Raw genomic sequence first — 18,153 nt, 5'->3', positions numbered from 1 at the left:
TTTTAGATGGACAGATTTCTGTTTTTGTAGAAACCCTAAGACAAAAAACTGTTGAATGTGTATGAATGGTGGAGGCTTGTATGTAAATGCCTCTTAAATGGTCAATGAAGGGTTCAATTTATTAAAAAAATTTGAAAGTCTTCTGAATTTTTTTGAAATTAAGGAGGGAACCCAAATTTTCACCAAAAATTCAGCCAAATCGAATTTCTGGTGAAAATTTGGGGGAAAATCAAATCCCTCCAAATCTGCCACATTTTCCCCACCTTTTTTGCAAGTGGGTGGGTCAACTTTCTCTTTCCTATCACTTTAATTACCTTCATTTACTTCCTCTAATATTTGCCCCTTAAGTTTTGCCTCGTGAACCGCAAAACACTCCAAAGTTACAAATAAAAATTAACGGAGGGAGTAGAATTTTGCATTATTTTCACACAATGTTTAATCGCAGACTCACAGTACAACATGTCATACTCTAAATAAGGCAAAATCCCACCACAATAGTTACTGTTTCTCTCCTCACTTTTGGTCTCTACCAAATTATGAAAAATATTATGCTCTTAAAATTGCAACAATTTGAATAACACACGTGCTAATGCACACGTTTGACTATTATAATATACAATCAATCAATCATGCTTTAACAAAATTTAAGAAAAAATAATAAATTGATATTAATCTTACAATATACTGCGAGTATAGTAGCATTTTTTTCAATTAAGTAGTAAAAAATGCATTTAAAATCAAATTGCTGCAAGTATTTAGGAATGGATGGCAATTGTCCGTAGCCATGGCCAACGACTGTTGTAGCCCTTGTAGGGGGGGCATGGATATGCGGGAGGCGTGGTGGAAAGTTGGGAGCATACAGCCAACGAGCTTTGTTTAAGTGCTTGATATTCAATTTAAACTCTCCAATAAAATAAACTACCTTCAGAATTTAAGTAAATCTCATTTTGTGGCAAGATGGAAATAGTAAATTCAACTACTTGGTAAATGATTATTATGGCCTTTTAATTCAATTTCTTGATGAATGATTTGGAATCAAATGTGAACTTTTACTCAGAGACAAGAAGCAATTTACAAAATCATTGCACAGCCATACATACAATAACTACAATAGGAATCATCTAGGGCCAGATAGTTCAATATCTTCGAAAACAAAGGAATGTTCCTCGTTAATATCACTGTAATTCCTAGAGAAACTGGTAATACAAGATCGTTCCTCCGGAAGAGAGCTTCTGGCATGCAATTCATCTCCATGTACAGACTGCCCTGCAATACTTTCTAAAATCTTCAAAACCTCAGACATCTTTGGCCTGAGACTAGGATTAGCTTGAGTGCACCGAAGAGCCAATTCCACCATTTTCTCTAGCTCATCAGCGTTGAAACATCCCTTTAGATCCCTGTCCACAAGCACGTCCAACTTCTTCTCTTCATATAATGCCTTCATCTATAGAGAAGGGGCAAAGAAGTGAAAAGAAGAATACTACTGAGCAGCACATCAACTCAACCCAGCTTTGCAAGCCAGGCCATTGGAAAAGGGGTGGAGGATATAGGGAGTTGTATACATGTGAATCCCTTCCTTATCCTCTTCCCTACTTTTCTCACTTTCCATGGACTTCCAAGTCCAATGATGGCTTAGTAAATTACTCTAGAAGGGGAAAAAATAACTTACTTTCCATAAAAAAAAAAAAAAAAAAAAAAAAAAAAAAAAAGCATATATAATGTAAATGGAAATAAAATGATCTAAATTGTAAAGCGGACGTAACTTACCCAGTCAAACATAATTCCCTTCTGAGCCTGACCTTTGCCAGCATCTACTGTCTTTTGCCCTGTAACAAGTTCCAAAAGTAGAACGCCGAATCCAAAGACATCAGTCTTATCCGAGGATTGTCCAGTTGAAAGATACTCCGGGCAATATGACCAACAGTACCACGCACAGCAGTAGTGACATGAGAATCCCTCCTGTCCAAAAGCTTTGCAAGGCCAAAATCTCCCACAACAGCTTCAAAACTCTCATCAAGCAAGATGTTAGCAGCTTTCACATCCCTATGAATAATTTTTGGATTGCACTGCTCATGTAAGTACAAGAGTCCACGGGCAGTTCCCTGAGCAATATGCAAGCGCTTGCTCCAATCTAAAGTAGGCCTATCCCCACATGGGTCTGAAAAGATATACATGATATATATCATTAACAGTAAGAATGCACCCATTTTCCTAGACTTATTCAAAATGCATCTGATGGTAAGAGAACTTACATATTAAGCTATTAAGCATTGGATATGCAAGTTTTCTCATGAAAAGAAATGAGCAAACTAGAAAGCAGATCCACATCACAGAGTCAGAGATTACTGTTACAGCTTTGTAGACTTTGTACTTCATACACAAATGAACAAAGACACATATACATGCATTTGTCATTTCATATGCATATCTTTGTTGGAAATCTGACAATTATACTCAAGTATGATCAATTTTTGGTATCAATTTAGGACAAAAACATGTTAAATTTCATAAGTGGAAGATTCTGAAACTTTAACAACTGACAAGTAACCTTATTGAAGATTATGCTCGAACTCAAGTCCATGTAACAAATATATAAAGCAAACCATTTGACCAACCTCTCAACCGATCAGCAACACTTCCATTTGGCATGTAAGGATATATGAGCAATCTCTCATTAGGTGTCATACAAAATCCATATAAACGCAGAAGGTTCCGATGTAAAGCTAAACCAATCATCTCCACTTCTGTTTGAAATTGTACTTCACCAGTGAAACTGGGGTCTTTCAGCCTTTTAACTGCTATCATAGTCTTGTTTGGTAGACAACCTTTATAGACTACTCCAAAACCACCCTTTCCTAGTATGTTTTTGGGATTGAAGTTTCCTGTAGCTGCTTGAAGTTCACGAAACGAGAACCTCTTTACATGACCAATACTGAATTCATAGTCTTGCTGTACTGCATATTCCAATAATTAGAGGCTTTCACACCATAGTTATCATCATATAAACACTCATAAACTATAAACAATTTTTTTAAAAAAAAAAAACAGAAAAAAGAAAAAAAGACTTTAGCTTCAGAGAATACCATATGATGTCATGAGAAGACGGGACTTGTAGTAGTGGACCCATCCAATTATCAGCAATATCAAAATCACAAATGTGCAGCCAACACCAACAGCCACTGGGACTTCCCATCGATGATGATGACTTGATTTTGAGATAGCTGTATGACTTGTGTCTGAAAAAGATTAGGTTACACAATTAAATCAATGAGAGAGAGAGAGAGAGAGAGAGAACACTACCATTTTCAGGATTCTTTCCATTGATGCAAACTTGGGAAGAAGAAGAAGAGGAGCAAAGAAATGTGTTCCCTGTCACACTACACGTATATGCAATTTGTCACTCATAATAACTAGAGAGAGGTAAAGTTGAAAACATTAGTAAACAATTTAATATGACTTCTGAGTAACATACATAGTGATTAAACATTATGATACAAAGTGTTAATGTCCACCTAAGATAATAACAAATAAATTGAACATATTTGGAGAAAGAAGATCCAATAGCAGCTCATTATCACCGGATAAGCGCTAACATGTTTCTTCTTCTTGTTTTTTAACCTTCTAATAACCATTTTACAAGATTAAATATCAGTCGTACCAAAGCATCAAGTGTTATTGTTTCTCAAAGCGGCATACAATCTCCATCAGTCTTACAAGTAGTAGGACTGTAGAATTTATATCATCAACTCTAAAATTTTGCGATTTATATACATACTACACATGCTGGACAGTTTTCATTTAGTATAGATACACAATCTATGGTTATTAATCAATTAATTTTTAAATTCATGAAAAGACATTAGGGGATACATCTATTTTTTTTAACAATAAAAATGTGGATAATAATTGTGGCCAATAGATTGGCAACAGGGGCTGAGCAAAACTATCTGAAAATCCGAAAATCCGATGATCCGATCCGAAAATTATGAATATCGGATATTTTAATATTTGATTTCGGATATCCGAAAAAAGTCGGATATCGGATATCCGATCCGATGTATGATGAAAACCACCGTAAAAAAACTTACATCTAACAAAAGTCAAAAGTTACCAAACTCTAATATTTCACTTTATTCCCTCAAAACACTCAAACCCCCACCACGCCTCTCTTTCTTTTCTCTCTCTAACTTTGGCGTCGTCGTCCTCACAACCAGCCTTCTCGGCCGTTCTCACTCAACATCTCAATTCTTGGCTTCGCCTCATCGGACATACACATCTACACTTCTTCTGATTTTTATTTTTCACTTAATTTGGTTGTAAATGATTTGTTATGTATATAATTTGTACATTATTCTGAGCTATTTGATTAAGATTCTGATTTTATGTCAAATTAATTTTAGTAATTGGCTTTTTGCCATTTGGGTTTTTCTCAATATACTGTATCAATGGCCGGGTATTGGATATCTAGACTATCCGATCCGTAACTTTTCTGATCGGATACGGATATCGAATTTCTGAAATTTCGGATACAGATATTTGATCCGAAATCCAAATTCGGATCGGATATCCAATCCATGCTCACCCCTTATAGGCAATGGTCATGTTTGATGATAGATAAATGAGAATTCTCATGAAGGGTAAAATTTTCTAGGAAAGGCACAATTTCTCTATACAAACCCACCAATAACTCAGTCGATAATCTCTATATGGATGAAGCTTCTTCATTCTGTCTTTTGTACTTTATCTTTCTTTGAAATCTTTAATACCTTGTTCTCTATGGATGCAAACCGCCCATACAACCATGATTTTGGTATTTCACAGACTTATTGCAGTCCTATGCACTATGAGACAAATAAGGTCTATAGATAGTGCTTTAGTATGCTGTAATAAACTTAGTGGTAGGAGCACTATTGGGAATGACAATATAATTCTCTTATAGTCTTATGAGGTAGCTTGGAAAAACGTATAGAAGTAGTAAGTTTAGAGAGGGAAGAAAAGGATGCAGAACATGTATATATAGAGAGAGACCAATGAGAGAAAGATGAAAATGCAGAATATTGTCGAAGTTTATTTTACTTTGCTCAGCTTGTTGAGAGTGTCCAGCCACTAGAAGGCCTTGGATTTTGTGCTCAATTTGAAGATTTATTTGCAATAAATTATTATCAAAACATATCCCCAAATTACAAACTACTTGACACTTTTATAAGGCTGACGATTTGGTAACGGAAGCTTAAATCCCCCATCATTATATGCCTAGATATCTCATTTTCATGCCTTATCTTTTCAGCAGACAGACACATACATTTGTACCAAACATTCAAAAGATTTAGTGAAGATTGTACAGCTAATACAAGGCATTGACCCGCAAACTTCTGAAATTTATCAAGTTGAAATGGCACTGATCACTGATATACACGCAAAAAAAAAAAAAAAAAAAAAAAAAAAAAAAAAAAGTTTTAGCTATGGAGTAGAGTAGAGAAATGTAACAAATTTTAGCAGTAGAAAGGTCTATACCTGTATGCTTTTGCTAGTATTCTTGGTGTGGGACCAGTGAGATTGTTAAATGACAAATCCCTGCCAATGCATAATTTCATTTCAGCGCCAACAATAAACATACAGTAGATTAACAAACAATATTAGTGACCGGAGACATACAAGAATGAAAGACCTGAAAGATTTGCAACGCGTTTAGGAATCTGTCCAGACAATTTATTTCTACTTAATTTCCTGCATATTGCACAAGAGCTATATTAAAGGTCAAATTAGAAAGGAGGTGAAAAAACAAAACTTTAAAGCTATACTTACAAGTAATTTAGACGGCTGAGGTAACCAATTGAGTCAGGAATCTCACTGCTAAACTGGTTACCTGAGAGGTCTAGAGTTTGAAGCTCTTGGAGTTTCCCAATCTCATCTGGAATTGGACCAGACAGCTGATTGTTCTGCATCGAACTGTAGAACACAATGTAGTTAGACAGGTTCTGCCAACCAGCAGCAAGCTGCAGTTTCAAGATGTAATTAGCCTAGGAAGTAAAGTTATTTCCAAGGCCACCTTTGATAACTCAGCAACCATCATATTTAAAACATTTTCTTTATTTTGCATTTATTAAAGGAGATCATCATTCTCTTCAGGTTCATATCCTGCCTAAAGGTTTGAAATATTATCGCCAATAGAAGTTTGCATGCAGGTGAAAATACTATGGAGAAATAGGATTAGTAATTATAATTCAAAGCTATATTACTTTCAAGTAAGGAAAGTGAAAGGTTGGAAAATATGGTCTTTCCCCATCTACGTAAATCAATTGACCATCAACAACCAACTGATTAAAGGCAAAGCAGAAAGCAGGTACTACCTTAGGATTTGCCATATAAGGTACTAAATTCAGGAAATGGAAGAGAAATTAAGTCTAATCTCAACATAAAAATATCCTTTGTAATAATTTCACACTTCAATTTCAGTGAGCATGTAATGCTTCTCAATGAACACATATATTAAATTTCATCTGTATCTTTAGCACGACAGCACTCATACTTCCCTTTTTTAAACAATCAAACTATAGGTTGGGACCATATAAGAAAATTCAAAACAGATAAAACCAACTGTAAACTATGCACACAAAGATGCATTAAATGAGGCCAACAGTGGAATCTCCGGCAAGAACTATCATTCAATCAACTACTGTCTTATGGTAAAGACTGTTGGTTCGTTAAAATCTACATATTCTCGTGAAGGGGCTGGTCTCATTTAATGTACCAAAAATTTCAGAAAATGTAAACAATCACAATACTAATCCAAAAACAGAAAGTACAGAAGCATTCATGAAGAAAAACATCTCATAAATAACAGCTCCTCATTCTTCAATCAAGTGAGAGGCATAACTGTCAATATTATTGCCTACTTATATATTTGTCCTTAACCAATAACAACGAGCTTACATTGAGCGAAGTCGAGTCAAGTTTCCAATACTAGAAGATAGGGTTCCTGACAATCCCATACTAGCCATATCACTGTGAAAAACCCACAAAAACAAAAATCACAAATTCAAACATAAACCAATACAAATTTTCAAAACAATATTGTGATTTTTGGGAGGAAAAAACATGGAAAATAATGCAACTTACAGAGAGATAACAAAACCATCATTAGAGCAAGCAACCATATACCAAGTGCAAGGATCAACTGAATTAATATCCCAACCATCTAGAACATGGTACTTTTCATCTCTCATCTTGTTCTTCACTAACATCAATGCAGCCACTATAAATGTAACCCCAAATCAAAAAATTCATATTAATCACATAAAAATTACAGAAACTCAACAAATAATAAAGAATCAATAAAAGGGTATTTGAAGCTAAACATTAAACATTGGAATAATCCCAAAATAAAATTAAATGAAATGAAAACAAAAATCAAGGAAACAAATATGATTAAATTAATGTGTTTTAGAAGCAAACCTTCATAGTTGACACCCTTTGGAGAAAGATTACTATCAGCAGCTCCAATCACATCAAAAAAGCACAAAAGTACTGCCAAAAACAGAACCATGGCCAGAAAATACAATCATAAAAAATTTAAAATTCACTAAAATGGGGAAAAAAGAACCACTGATAGATCTTGAGTGAAAACTGAGAGTGTAATGTCAAAAAGTTAGAATCTTGGATTTTTCTGAAAAAAAGTTGCAGAAAAAACGACAGTTTGTAAGGAAAATGGTGCCAATAAAGAAGTTCTAGCAGATGATGCTGAAAGGAGTAAGAAAACGAAACATAAGGGTGTGTGTCCTTGGATTTTGGGGTTTGAAAAATTAGCTCAAAAACAAAGATAATTTTGTCTCGAGATTTGAATGATTAGTGTCAAAAATGTCTAAGAATCTGGTAGAGTGGAGAACAAGGGTGTCCTACAAAGCTACAATACTATAGTATTTGGCATTTGGTGGTACTCACTCCTTCGTTACTCCCTATGTCTTGCAAAAATGGGCACTTGAATAGGTAAATTTTCAAAAATATCGACTCGATAGTAGAAAGTGGTAAATTAAGTGGCATAGAGTATGTAGTTGGAATGTAAAATTTTATAGTTGGATTATTTGGATGTATATTTGTTTTGACATTGAATTCTAGAATATATGTGAATATAAAAGTAAGCTCCGGTTATTCAATTTGAGTAACAATTTTTGTTTTTCAAATGGCAATAATGTAAATTTGAACAACTTTTTGTATTTTTTATTATTTTTACATTAACCTAACATTTCATTTGACGTCGTAAGCAATTTCCATCGTTTCACCCATCTTCTTCCTAAGGATACAATTTTCACCATTTCACCCATCTTCTTCCATTTTATTTCACCCACCACCATTTCTACCATTTTCGACAGCTTTCATCTCCACCCACCACCATTCAAACGAAAACCCTAAAACAAACTGAGATATAAAGGGCATAATCAATCCCAAAGGATAGGGGTGTTATGTTCCTCCCTTGAAGCAACCCTTGAGCTTCTGAAATTTCCATTGAAGCTTCTGAAATCTCCATTGAAACAAAATCGTGAACAGTCGACGTGAATTCCTGTACCACCACGCTGATTCCAACAACTACAACCTTCTCTGAATGCCTCGCTGAAGTCCGTAGCTGACAACTCCAACCTCAACGCTTCTCCGATTAGTGTTACTGCAAGTGTTGCTTACCTGCTAATTTTCATTAACATCACTTAACGTCAGTTAACATCTTCTATGTTCTATCCATCCTCATTGTAAATTACAGTCAGATCTCCAACAAAGTATGTGAAATGACTAAAGTGCCCTGTTGAGAAACGAGTTTTGTTACTCATGTTGAGTAACTTGTATTTTCCCGTGAATATAATATTCATTGTTTCAGTATCTTTTGTACATCATTTGTTTTTTAAAGTATTACACTTTGGTCAACGAAGAATTTTAGAAGATTGAATTAAATTTACAGTAATAAAAACAAGCGGGGTCAATGGATAAAAAAGAATTGTAAGAAAAGTAAACTTTACTCATGTGGCTTGAGATTTTTAGCAATTATAACATCTTGATAATCATCTGGTCTATTAACCTATGCAATGCATGGATTGTTTAAAGTAAAATCGGGTTACACTTAACTTATGTTCAATAATTATGTAATTTTCTATGAGAAACATAAATAATCAAGGAGATAAAAGTTGAACATTTATTTTAGCCCTTTAGCTTGTGTAATGCATGGATTGAATCAACTAGACTTATGGCTTGTACAATGCACGGATTGTTTTTAACGTCTATGAAAAGGTGAAGGTAGGTCTTTGGGTTTTGTACCCAAGACCCAACTAGTAATTGTGACCGAATTTTTAACAAAGCGAGCATATAGAATAAGTTATAGATTGATTGTACTAACAGACATAAATCAATAAAGAGTTAATTTTAGGAAAAATTATCGAGATAAAATGACCTTTCACCCGTCTTTCGAAAATAAGACGACCTTTTAATTATTTGCATGACCGGTTGACCATCAACCCCCACGGCCCCACCTCATCACCAAGTCGTCACCGCCACCCTCAACTCACCAGCTTAGCCGAAACCCCAGCTCTCACCACCATCCAATCACCCACCACCAGCACCGAATCCACCACCAGCCCTCACCAGCAGCGCCAAATCCTACCCCAGCCTTTACTAGCCCGGCTGAAACCCCCACCGCACCCTTCCACCACAAGCTCGAATCGGCGAAATCCCCACCCCTAACCTTCTACGAACCCGAAAATCCCCCATCGAAACCCTTCCGCCACCAATTCTTATCCTCACCATTCTGAAACACCCATCCCAAAAAACCAGTCGGCGTTGCGGGGAAGCAAGAGGGGCTTGGGGCACAGCGGGAAGCGCGTAGGAGGGGGAGGGAAATGGGCGGCTTTGCGGGAAGGGAAGGAGGGAGGAGGGGGCTGATGCTGGTGGTACTGCACAGAGGAGTAGGGGGAGGCCGGAGGCGGCTGAAATGGGGAAGGGGAGGGGGAAAGGGTCTTTTTTTTAAAAAAAAAAAAAAGAAAATTTTAAAAATTAAAAATAAAATCCTAAGCAATCACAATCCGACACGTGTTCGGTTTAACCTTTGAAACAGGTTACTGATTATTTATTCCATTTATAGAATATGCATGTCAAAAGCCGTTTTGGAATAATACAATTTATTTTTATTTATTTTTAAGACAATATTCAAGTAATTGATTGTTATTTATAATGTAATTAATTAATTAATTGATGTTTCCTTTTTCTTTGCAGATCGATTGATTTTTAATTAATCATCTATTAGTCTACTACTCATGTACAATAAAACAATATGTCAAAAAAAGAAAACATCTTAATCTACTAGAAAATAATAGTTTATCTTCATGATAAACTTTCATGGTTTATATTGGTCTTTGCACCTTATAGGTTGAGGGTATTACTGTAATTTCCAGATTAACTACAAACAGATTTTGTTAACGTCGTTTTTCATCTCCTCCATTAACATCACCATTCTCTCTCCTCCATCACACGAATTTAATGAGCTTCAATGGAGAATTGGCTAGCTAAAATGGAAAATTGGAAGTAGATGACAAACCTTACCCTTTAAGGTTAACCATGCCCTGCAATTCACCATTTTTACATAGAGTTTTCATTTGATTCCGGGGGCAAAGCCGCCGGAATTGGTGGTGGTCGACCTGGTCGTGTTGTTGGTGAATTTGAAGGGCCTTGAAAAACAGATGAAGGTGTGGTAGAGATAGGAGGAAGAAGATGAAGGTAGTAAGAGGAGGAAGAAAGTGAACTAATGGAGTATTGGAGTTAACACTGTTAATTCTGCATCTTCCTTCACGTAGCCACATTGCAAGTACATGATGTGTCACATTTTACTGTTGCCAAAATTCACCAAATTGCCACTATCTACAAGATTAATGGGGGCTTGCCCTTAATCTACAAATAAAACATTAAAGCAGATCACTGACCAAAAGAAGCTTCTAGAGGTGCTCATTATTCAAATTAAAACCAAAATCCAATCCAATCCAAACCGAATTACCAATCGAGTCGAATCCGAATTATAAATCGAATTGAATCACATTGAATATTTTGAAAATTCAGATTTTCGGTTGGATCAAATTAACGTTGTCAAGGCATTTAAGTTAAAAAATATTATTAGTCAAAGTTGATGATGACAAGTGTGCCGGTCAAAGTGAGGCATGTATTTTGAAACAGGGAGTATAAAACATCTTAATCTAAGAGTTTTCCCATATGCCTTACTTGACTTGGATGATGTAATGTGAATATGCCTTGTGATCTTTTCAAGTTACCACATCACAACTTGGCAAGTTGGCATATACTTTGTAATACTTAGAAGCACAAGGATCTCAGTAAGGATTCTCAAAGCAAACATATCTACCTCCTTTACTGTCAACATAAGCAAAGGCTCTGTACAACTTATAATCATGAACAAACTCAAGCAACAGGGACTACCACCTACTTAAAATAAGATGAATCAAAGCTGTAATTCGAAATTCAACTCGCAAAGCAAACTCATAAACTTATGCAACAGAAAAATGAGCTTTACTAAATACTAATTTATGAACTGAATGAGATAGTAAGCAAACATTACTTTTCACAGGATGATTGATAATAATGGTACTACACTTCTTCCTGTCCAAGGTCTGCATTTGGTGCAATGAAGATAGAAAAACTACTGGATAACATACAGAGTAAACAAAATAGACAAGAAAATACACCCACCAACTACACCTTTCTGTCTCCACCGCTCTTCAGCGGTCTTTCCTAACAGCCATAAACAATTACAACCTCCTCTCTACTAACTTCAATGAGTACATTATCAGATTGACTTTTTCTATCAACAATTTACAGACAAAAAAGCGCGTTGGCGGTGAGAATGAGTGCACGAGAGTTAAGCAAGCAGAAGTTGGAGCTACATGTTTGCCCACTCGTTCTGGCTGAGAAAATTACATAGGGATGCCTCCATACATTTAGACTAAGATCTTGATCATGGTTTTCCACAGGATCTCACTCATCAACCAGCAAAAAACATCTATATGTGCTATATTGATAATTATGTCCCTGTTGGATGCATCAAATTGTGACCATACTGTTGCCTAACGTGCTCTGGAATCAACTTGTTAATTAGATCTGATGAAGCTCCAGACAGCTGCAAAAAGAAACAACAGCAACCAAAATTAGGAACTCTTATCATCCAAAATTACGGAATTGTTTGAATACTACTAGTTTCTCAATGCAAAGATTCAAAAGCAATATAATCGCTGACTGCATGATCCCAAACGACAGCCTAAGGTTTTCTGCCTAATGAGCGAGAGAATATACATGCTACAATGTCAGATAATCCCAAGTGAGACTCTCAGGCTTAGATTACACTAGACAATCTCAAGCAAAAGCCACAAAACATCCATGCAATTTTCTTCACAGCTAATTTTCAAGATAAAATAAATTATACTTCGTACTATTCTCCAGTAGAAATAAAAAGTCTAATGATCTCCTCAGCAGTGAAAGAGGGTCCTTAACTCCTTGTTACTAGATAATCCTTCAAATCATTACTAAGTTCTCCAGCTTCATAATATTATCAACTCGGTATGATAATGTACAAAAACCAAACACAGTAAACAGCACCTGAATTTCCTAATCCAGGTACAACACAATCAACTGGCATTTCTATCATGAAGTGGTCAAATCATGATTTTTACTTAAAATAGTTTCAGCAGCCAAATGTATCAAGCAAATTTCCATCTGGCTCAGTGTAAAAGCGTAAAACATAGCTGAAATAAACACAAGCATGAGAAAAACAAACATACTTCCTGTTTAAAATTGAAGAGAGGAGGCAATGGGCGACCATTAGGAAGACGAGCATTTGGTTCCCGGAGTTCATCAAAGAAAGGATGCGCACATGCTTCCAACTGGGAAAAAGTAAGATGAATCGTATAAATACTTCAATGAACTGAATATTACAGATGGATTATAATCCACAAAAACAAGACGCGAGAATAAGCTGATCAAAATGCTATTGACTGATTAATATAATTAAATTTAAATTAGAGCAAAGCATAAAGCATTAATATGATTTGGTTACAGAAACTTTTCAAACTTACAGCAGTGCAGCGTAAACTAGGTGAGTACTGAAGCAGCCTTGAAGTCAGATCAATGGCCTCTGGAGGCATGCGTTTGTGGAAAACCTGAATCGAAAAAGATATATAAACAACTTTAAATAAAAACTCAACTTAAAGAGGAGAAGGGGAAGGGTTGGGATTCTTGAGAACTGAGCACTGTGCTAATAAACCCTTCCTTTCTGTCAATTATTTAATGACATGTGACAAATGTGCCGGATTATAGAAGTTTCAACAGGATAAGCTAAATCAGTCCCGACACAAGTATGCAGGCATGCAGCATCTGTGGATTTATGATGGCCTCCAAAAATTAACTCAACAAAAACTACAAAAAGCACATATACAAGTAATATACCTTGTGCCAAGGAGTTGCTTTAATCTGGGGAAACCTAAAATCAGAGTAATTCGGATTCATGCATCGAATTTCTTCCCGTGTTGGTGTACCAAGGACCTTCAAATATACAAAGTAAAGATTTTGTCAAAAACAGAAAAGAACAGGCAATAAGTTACAACATGACCCTAAACTTTCCACATGCTGAACAGCCTTTCAATGAAACTTTTAGGCGTACCTTGATGATCTCAACGAGCTGATCAACAGCATTTTCCCCAGGAAATAATGGCTGGAAAAATCAAAAGAACACAAAATGAAGAGCATGTTCCATACAAATTACAGATCACACTTAGAAGAAATCCTCAAATTGAAATTCAGCTATCATAATATACTCACCTGACCAAGCAAAAGTTCAGCAAGAACACAGCCAGCAGACCATATATCTATTGAGGATGTGTATTCAGTGGCGCCAAAAATAAGCTCAGGAGCTCGATAAAACCGAGAACAAATGTAGGAAATATTGGCTTCACCCTTAACCTGATTGGACAAAAAAACAGGAGGTTAAAACGCCAAATTTAAGGGTGTAACAACCCCCCCCCCCCCCCATCCCTTCCGATGGAGGAGAGTAAGTGGCAGAGAAAATTAAAGAAATCCTTCTCAAGGGGGTTTTTTATTAAGAGAAAGCAATTAGTATTTAATATGCTACCATCATGCCAAAGCAATTAGAGAGAATACACACAGAACCAATCATCGCCATTTTTATGCCTTCACTATTTGTTAAAAGAAAAGGATCATGCACATATATAAAGTAAATGAATAGAACAGGAGAAACAATATTAGTATTATAATCCGGCAATGTTCACAGCACAGATCACAATTAACAAGGAGAATACATGTCTCGGCAACCACTACAACAAAATTTTTTGACTGCAAAACATTATGACAAATGTAGTTAGTAAACAAAAAAAAGAAAGGGAGGTTTGACATACAAGAACTTTAGCACTTCCGAAATCGCATATTTTCACTTGGTGGGTGAGAGGATCAACCTGCAGGGATCATTTACATCAAATTCAGCTCATTTTTTGATTAAGCTTGGAAAGAACTAATGGAAAATAACATACCAAAACATTTTGAGGCTTTAAATCCCTATGGCAAACTCCAGGAACATGGTGCAGATAAGCCAAGCCACGGAAGATCTGCAATGTGATTATTATACTTTAAATATGACAACCAAAACAGAAAACCAGCATCTCGACATGAAAATATAACATACCTGATATGTGTACAATTTAATATAGATGAGTGGCATTCTTTGATTAGCACTACTATAGTGCTTCAAAACCCGATACATGGTCTCAGGGACATATTCCATCACCAAGTTGAGGAAAAGCTCATCTTTACTAGTTGTTGAGAAGAAACAATGCTTGAGCGAGATTACATTTGGATGGTCTAACACTCGCATCAACTGCAACTCACGGTTCTTATACCTTCTATCTTGCAACACCTTCTTAATGGCTACAGTCTCTCCGGTTTCCAGACATTTTGCCTAAACAAAGACAACATCAGAGGGAAAAATCAATAATTATTTCGCTTCTGGACCAAAATAGGTCTTAGCAATCTACTTATGTATACCTGAAATACAATTCCAAAAGATCCAGTGCCCACAACTCTTTCTGCCATGTAACTAATTGTCTGAAAGAACAAAAATTGTGTTAAACAAGCATAAACATGTAAAAGAACAATTTACCAACTCAATGATAATGCACAAATCCACATCTTAAAGCATGAACATCATAAATATCTTACATCCTAGAACAAATTTAAGCACAAAACAGAAGCACAACTCATTATGATAGCTAAAAAAGATTTTAAAAAAAAAAAAAACTGCAGAACCAGTGGTGTCAAGCAAAGCAGATAAAACATATAATACATAAGCACTTAGACTTGTTCAATCACTTGAAACAAAAATCATCTCTAAAAAGGCCAAAAGAATTATAAACTCGAGAAAAGCGAAATGAGATCCAATTTCCAAAAATAGAGCATACAACACACCTGTTTAGGTTCTCCATTTTTACCCCCAATTGTAGTTGAAATAATATGTCCAGTGACAGCGCCATTGCCGTCTACTACCGTCGAAGCTAACTCCTGCAACAGCAAAAGTTAATTTAGTTTCCAACATCAACACCATACTCAATTCCAAAATTTAATCTAATTTAGCTAAACGCTCTAAAAAATGCAAATCAACCACCTAAGTGCTGTTAGGGAAGTGAAATCTATGAAATTAAAAAGATTTCAAAACATCAGAAAATTCTGCAATAGTACATATAAACAGCATAAAATCAAGCACATTTCAGATCTATAAAGTCACAAATTCAGCAAAAATCAAGTAAAATTCCAGCTAAAATTAAAAAAACAAAAAAAAACAACAGGAATTTCAGAATAAACAAAAATCAAATCCATCCAAACAAACACACAAAACACAAAAATTCACTCAAAATCAACAAAATTACACACAAACACAAACAAAAAAACAAGATCCATTGATAGATCGGAAGCAAAACCCTTAAAAAAACATAAAATTCGATCTGAAATGAAGCAAAAAACAGGGAGAAATTGAAGCTTGAATACCTAGATCTACAACATAGAGAGAGAATTTGGAAGAACCATGAGAAAGGAAGAGTAAGAGAGAGAGAGAGAGAGGGAGAAGAAGAGTACCTTGTCGTCAGCCATGGAAGCTGGGAAAGAGGAGGAGGAGAGAGAAAGAGGAGAGGAGGAGGAGAGAGAAAGAGGAGAGGAGTTAAGAAAGCATGGAAAATGGAGTTTAGGGCGACGGAGAGAGGAGAGAGAAAGAAAAGGGGAAGACCCCAGTTACGACAATACCCATGTGATTACAGCTCTTGCCCTTTCCCCCTTCTTTTTTTTCTTTTTTCCTTTTCTTTTCGGGAATTATTATACCTCATGTTTAGGCTATTTTCATTGTATTATACGTACATTCTCGTATTACAAATACCAATGATGTATTGTATATTGACTTACGCTAGCAAAACTGGCCCAGATTTGATTAATTGATGATCTGAGCTGAAGTGGAGTTAATCCTCTTTGGATCTAATTAGAATGACTAATGCACGCCATGTAGATTGGCAACATAAAGAGGGGAACCACAAATTTTTATATGTGGTCAGGGTTACTTATTTTAGGGTTATTTATTGAGGGATTACTCAATTGGTCAAGGGTTACTTATAGGGGTTGGGTTACTTATTCAGGGGTTACTCGGTCGATCAGGAGTTACTCTCAAATTGAAAACGCGCTAATCGGCTGAGTAAATTTAGAATAAGTAACCTGACCGACTAAGTAATCCCTAAATAAGTAACCCCGGAATAAGTAACTCCAACGAAAACGCGCTAACCGATCGAGTAACCCCTATAAGTAACCCCTGAATAAGTAACCCCCTATAAGTAACCCCGTCCACACGGTGTGTCCAGCAACACGGAAAAAGCGCCGAAGGAAAAATAGGTAAACAAATATTTTTAAGGGTATAAATGTCCACACACTATTTCAAAAGGTTACAAAAAAAAGAAAAATAAAAACTAATAATCCCACCTTTGGCTTTTATGCTCAAAACAATCCAACCTTTTCGAAATCTGAAAACAATCCCACCTTTGACCCCATCTGCTCAAGTCAATTCTTTTACCGGTTTTTCAAATTAGTAACCTGTTTAAGAAGGTGACTTGACACGTGTCATCTTCTTATTGGTTTTCATTTTTTTTGATAAATTTTTTTAAAAAAAGGATAATTGAAAAAAAAAATTAAAAACCTTTTCTTACCTCTCCGATCCCTTCCCTTGCCGGACCACCAAACAAACAGCCCCTGCTCCACAGCCACCAATTCGCTTCAACAGCCATAACAACACCGATCAGCTCACCCACAACCGCATCCCTACAATCACCTAATATCGCAGCCCGGAATCTTCAGCGACCACCACATTGCCATAACTCGCCACCACAACACAAACCACAACCCACGACAACCACCTCACCAGCCCACAACAACAACAGCTTCGCAGCCACCAGCCACACCAATCAACAACACGAATCACTCCCTTAATTTCATCACAAAACCACCATTGCCGCCCAACAATAGGAAAAAAACAGAGGGATTTGATTAAATAAGATCGAATGGTGGTGATTTAATGATGTCGATTTTCGATGATGATGAATGGTGGTGATTCAATGATGAAGATTGATGATGGAGTTTGATGGTGATTGAAGCTGGGGATCAAAGCCCAAGTAAGAGAAGCCAATTTGAATTAAAGAAGAAATAGGGGGCGAGTTTAGGTTGGCTGGGGTAGTTGTGAAAGGAATGGTGTCCTTCCAACAAGTGTATTATTCCGATAGAGGGTTCGAAATTATTAGAAAGCTAATATTCAGTGAGGTCAAGTGATCGGAATGTATAGGTGGAGGCCGTTTCCGATCAGTAATATTAATGTATAATAATATTACAGCTTAACACTACTAGAAAACAGCCAATCAACGACGGAAAAAATCCGTCGGAAAACCCTGAAATTCCGACGGAAATGCGCATTTCCAACAGAATTCCGTCGAAAGGCACCGTCGCATTACATGTTGTAGGAATTTCGCGATATTCCGTCGGAAAGGTCCATTCCGACGGATTTAGTTTTGTCGGAGTCAAGTTTGACTT

At 36.1% G+C, this 18,153-nt stretch overlaps 1 protein-coding gene and 1 pseudogene across 1 annotated transcript; both read right to left on the bottom strand.

Moving 5' to 3' along the window:
• Positions 1 to 1,028: 1,028 nt before the first annotated feature.
• On the bottom strand, positions 1,029 to 7,884 carry LOC110736167 (annotated as a pseudogene).
• A 3,660-nt stretch (positions 7,885 to 11,544) lies between these two features.
• On the bottom strand, positions 11,545 to 16,393 carry LOC110736159 (shaggy-related protein kinase eta). Its single transcript, XM_021916311.1, has 12 exons — positions 16,171 to 16,393; positions 15,508 to 15,600; positions 15,088 to 15,147; positions 14,729 to 15,001; positions 14,577 to 14,651; positions 14,445 to 14,501; positions 13,852 to 13,992; positions 13,694 to 13,744; positions 13,480 to 13,575; positions 13,110 to 13,193; positions 12,816 to 12,917; positions 11,545 to 12,157 (listed from the first exon to the last, which is right to left on the bottom strand). The coding sequence occupies exons 1-12, from the start codon at positions 16,183 to 16,185 to the stop codon at positions 12,062 to 12,064; spliced, it is 1,143 nt and encodes a 380-aa protein (XP_021772003.1). The 5' UTR covers positions 16,186 to 16,393; the 3' UTR covers positions 11,545 to 12,061.
• Between the last annotated feature and the right edge of the window lie 1,760 nt (positions 16,394 to 18,153).

The sequence above is a fragment of the Chenopodium quinoa genome, unplaced genomic scaffold (genome assembly GCF_001683475.1).
Source record: "Chenopodium quinoa cultivar QQ74 unplaced genomic scaffold, ASM168347v1, whole genome shotgun sequence".
NCBI lineage: Eukaryota > Viridiplantae > Streptophyta > Magnoliopsida > Caryophyllales > Amaranthaceae > Chenopodium > Chenopodium quinoa.
This window is presented reverse-complemented; position numbering and strand designations above follow the sequence as displayed.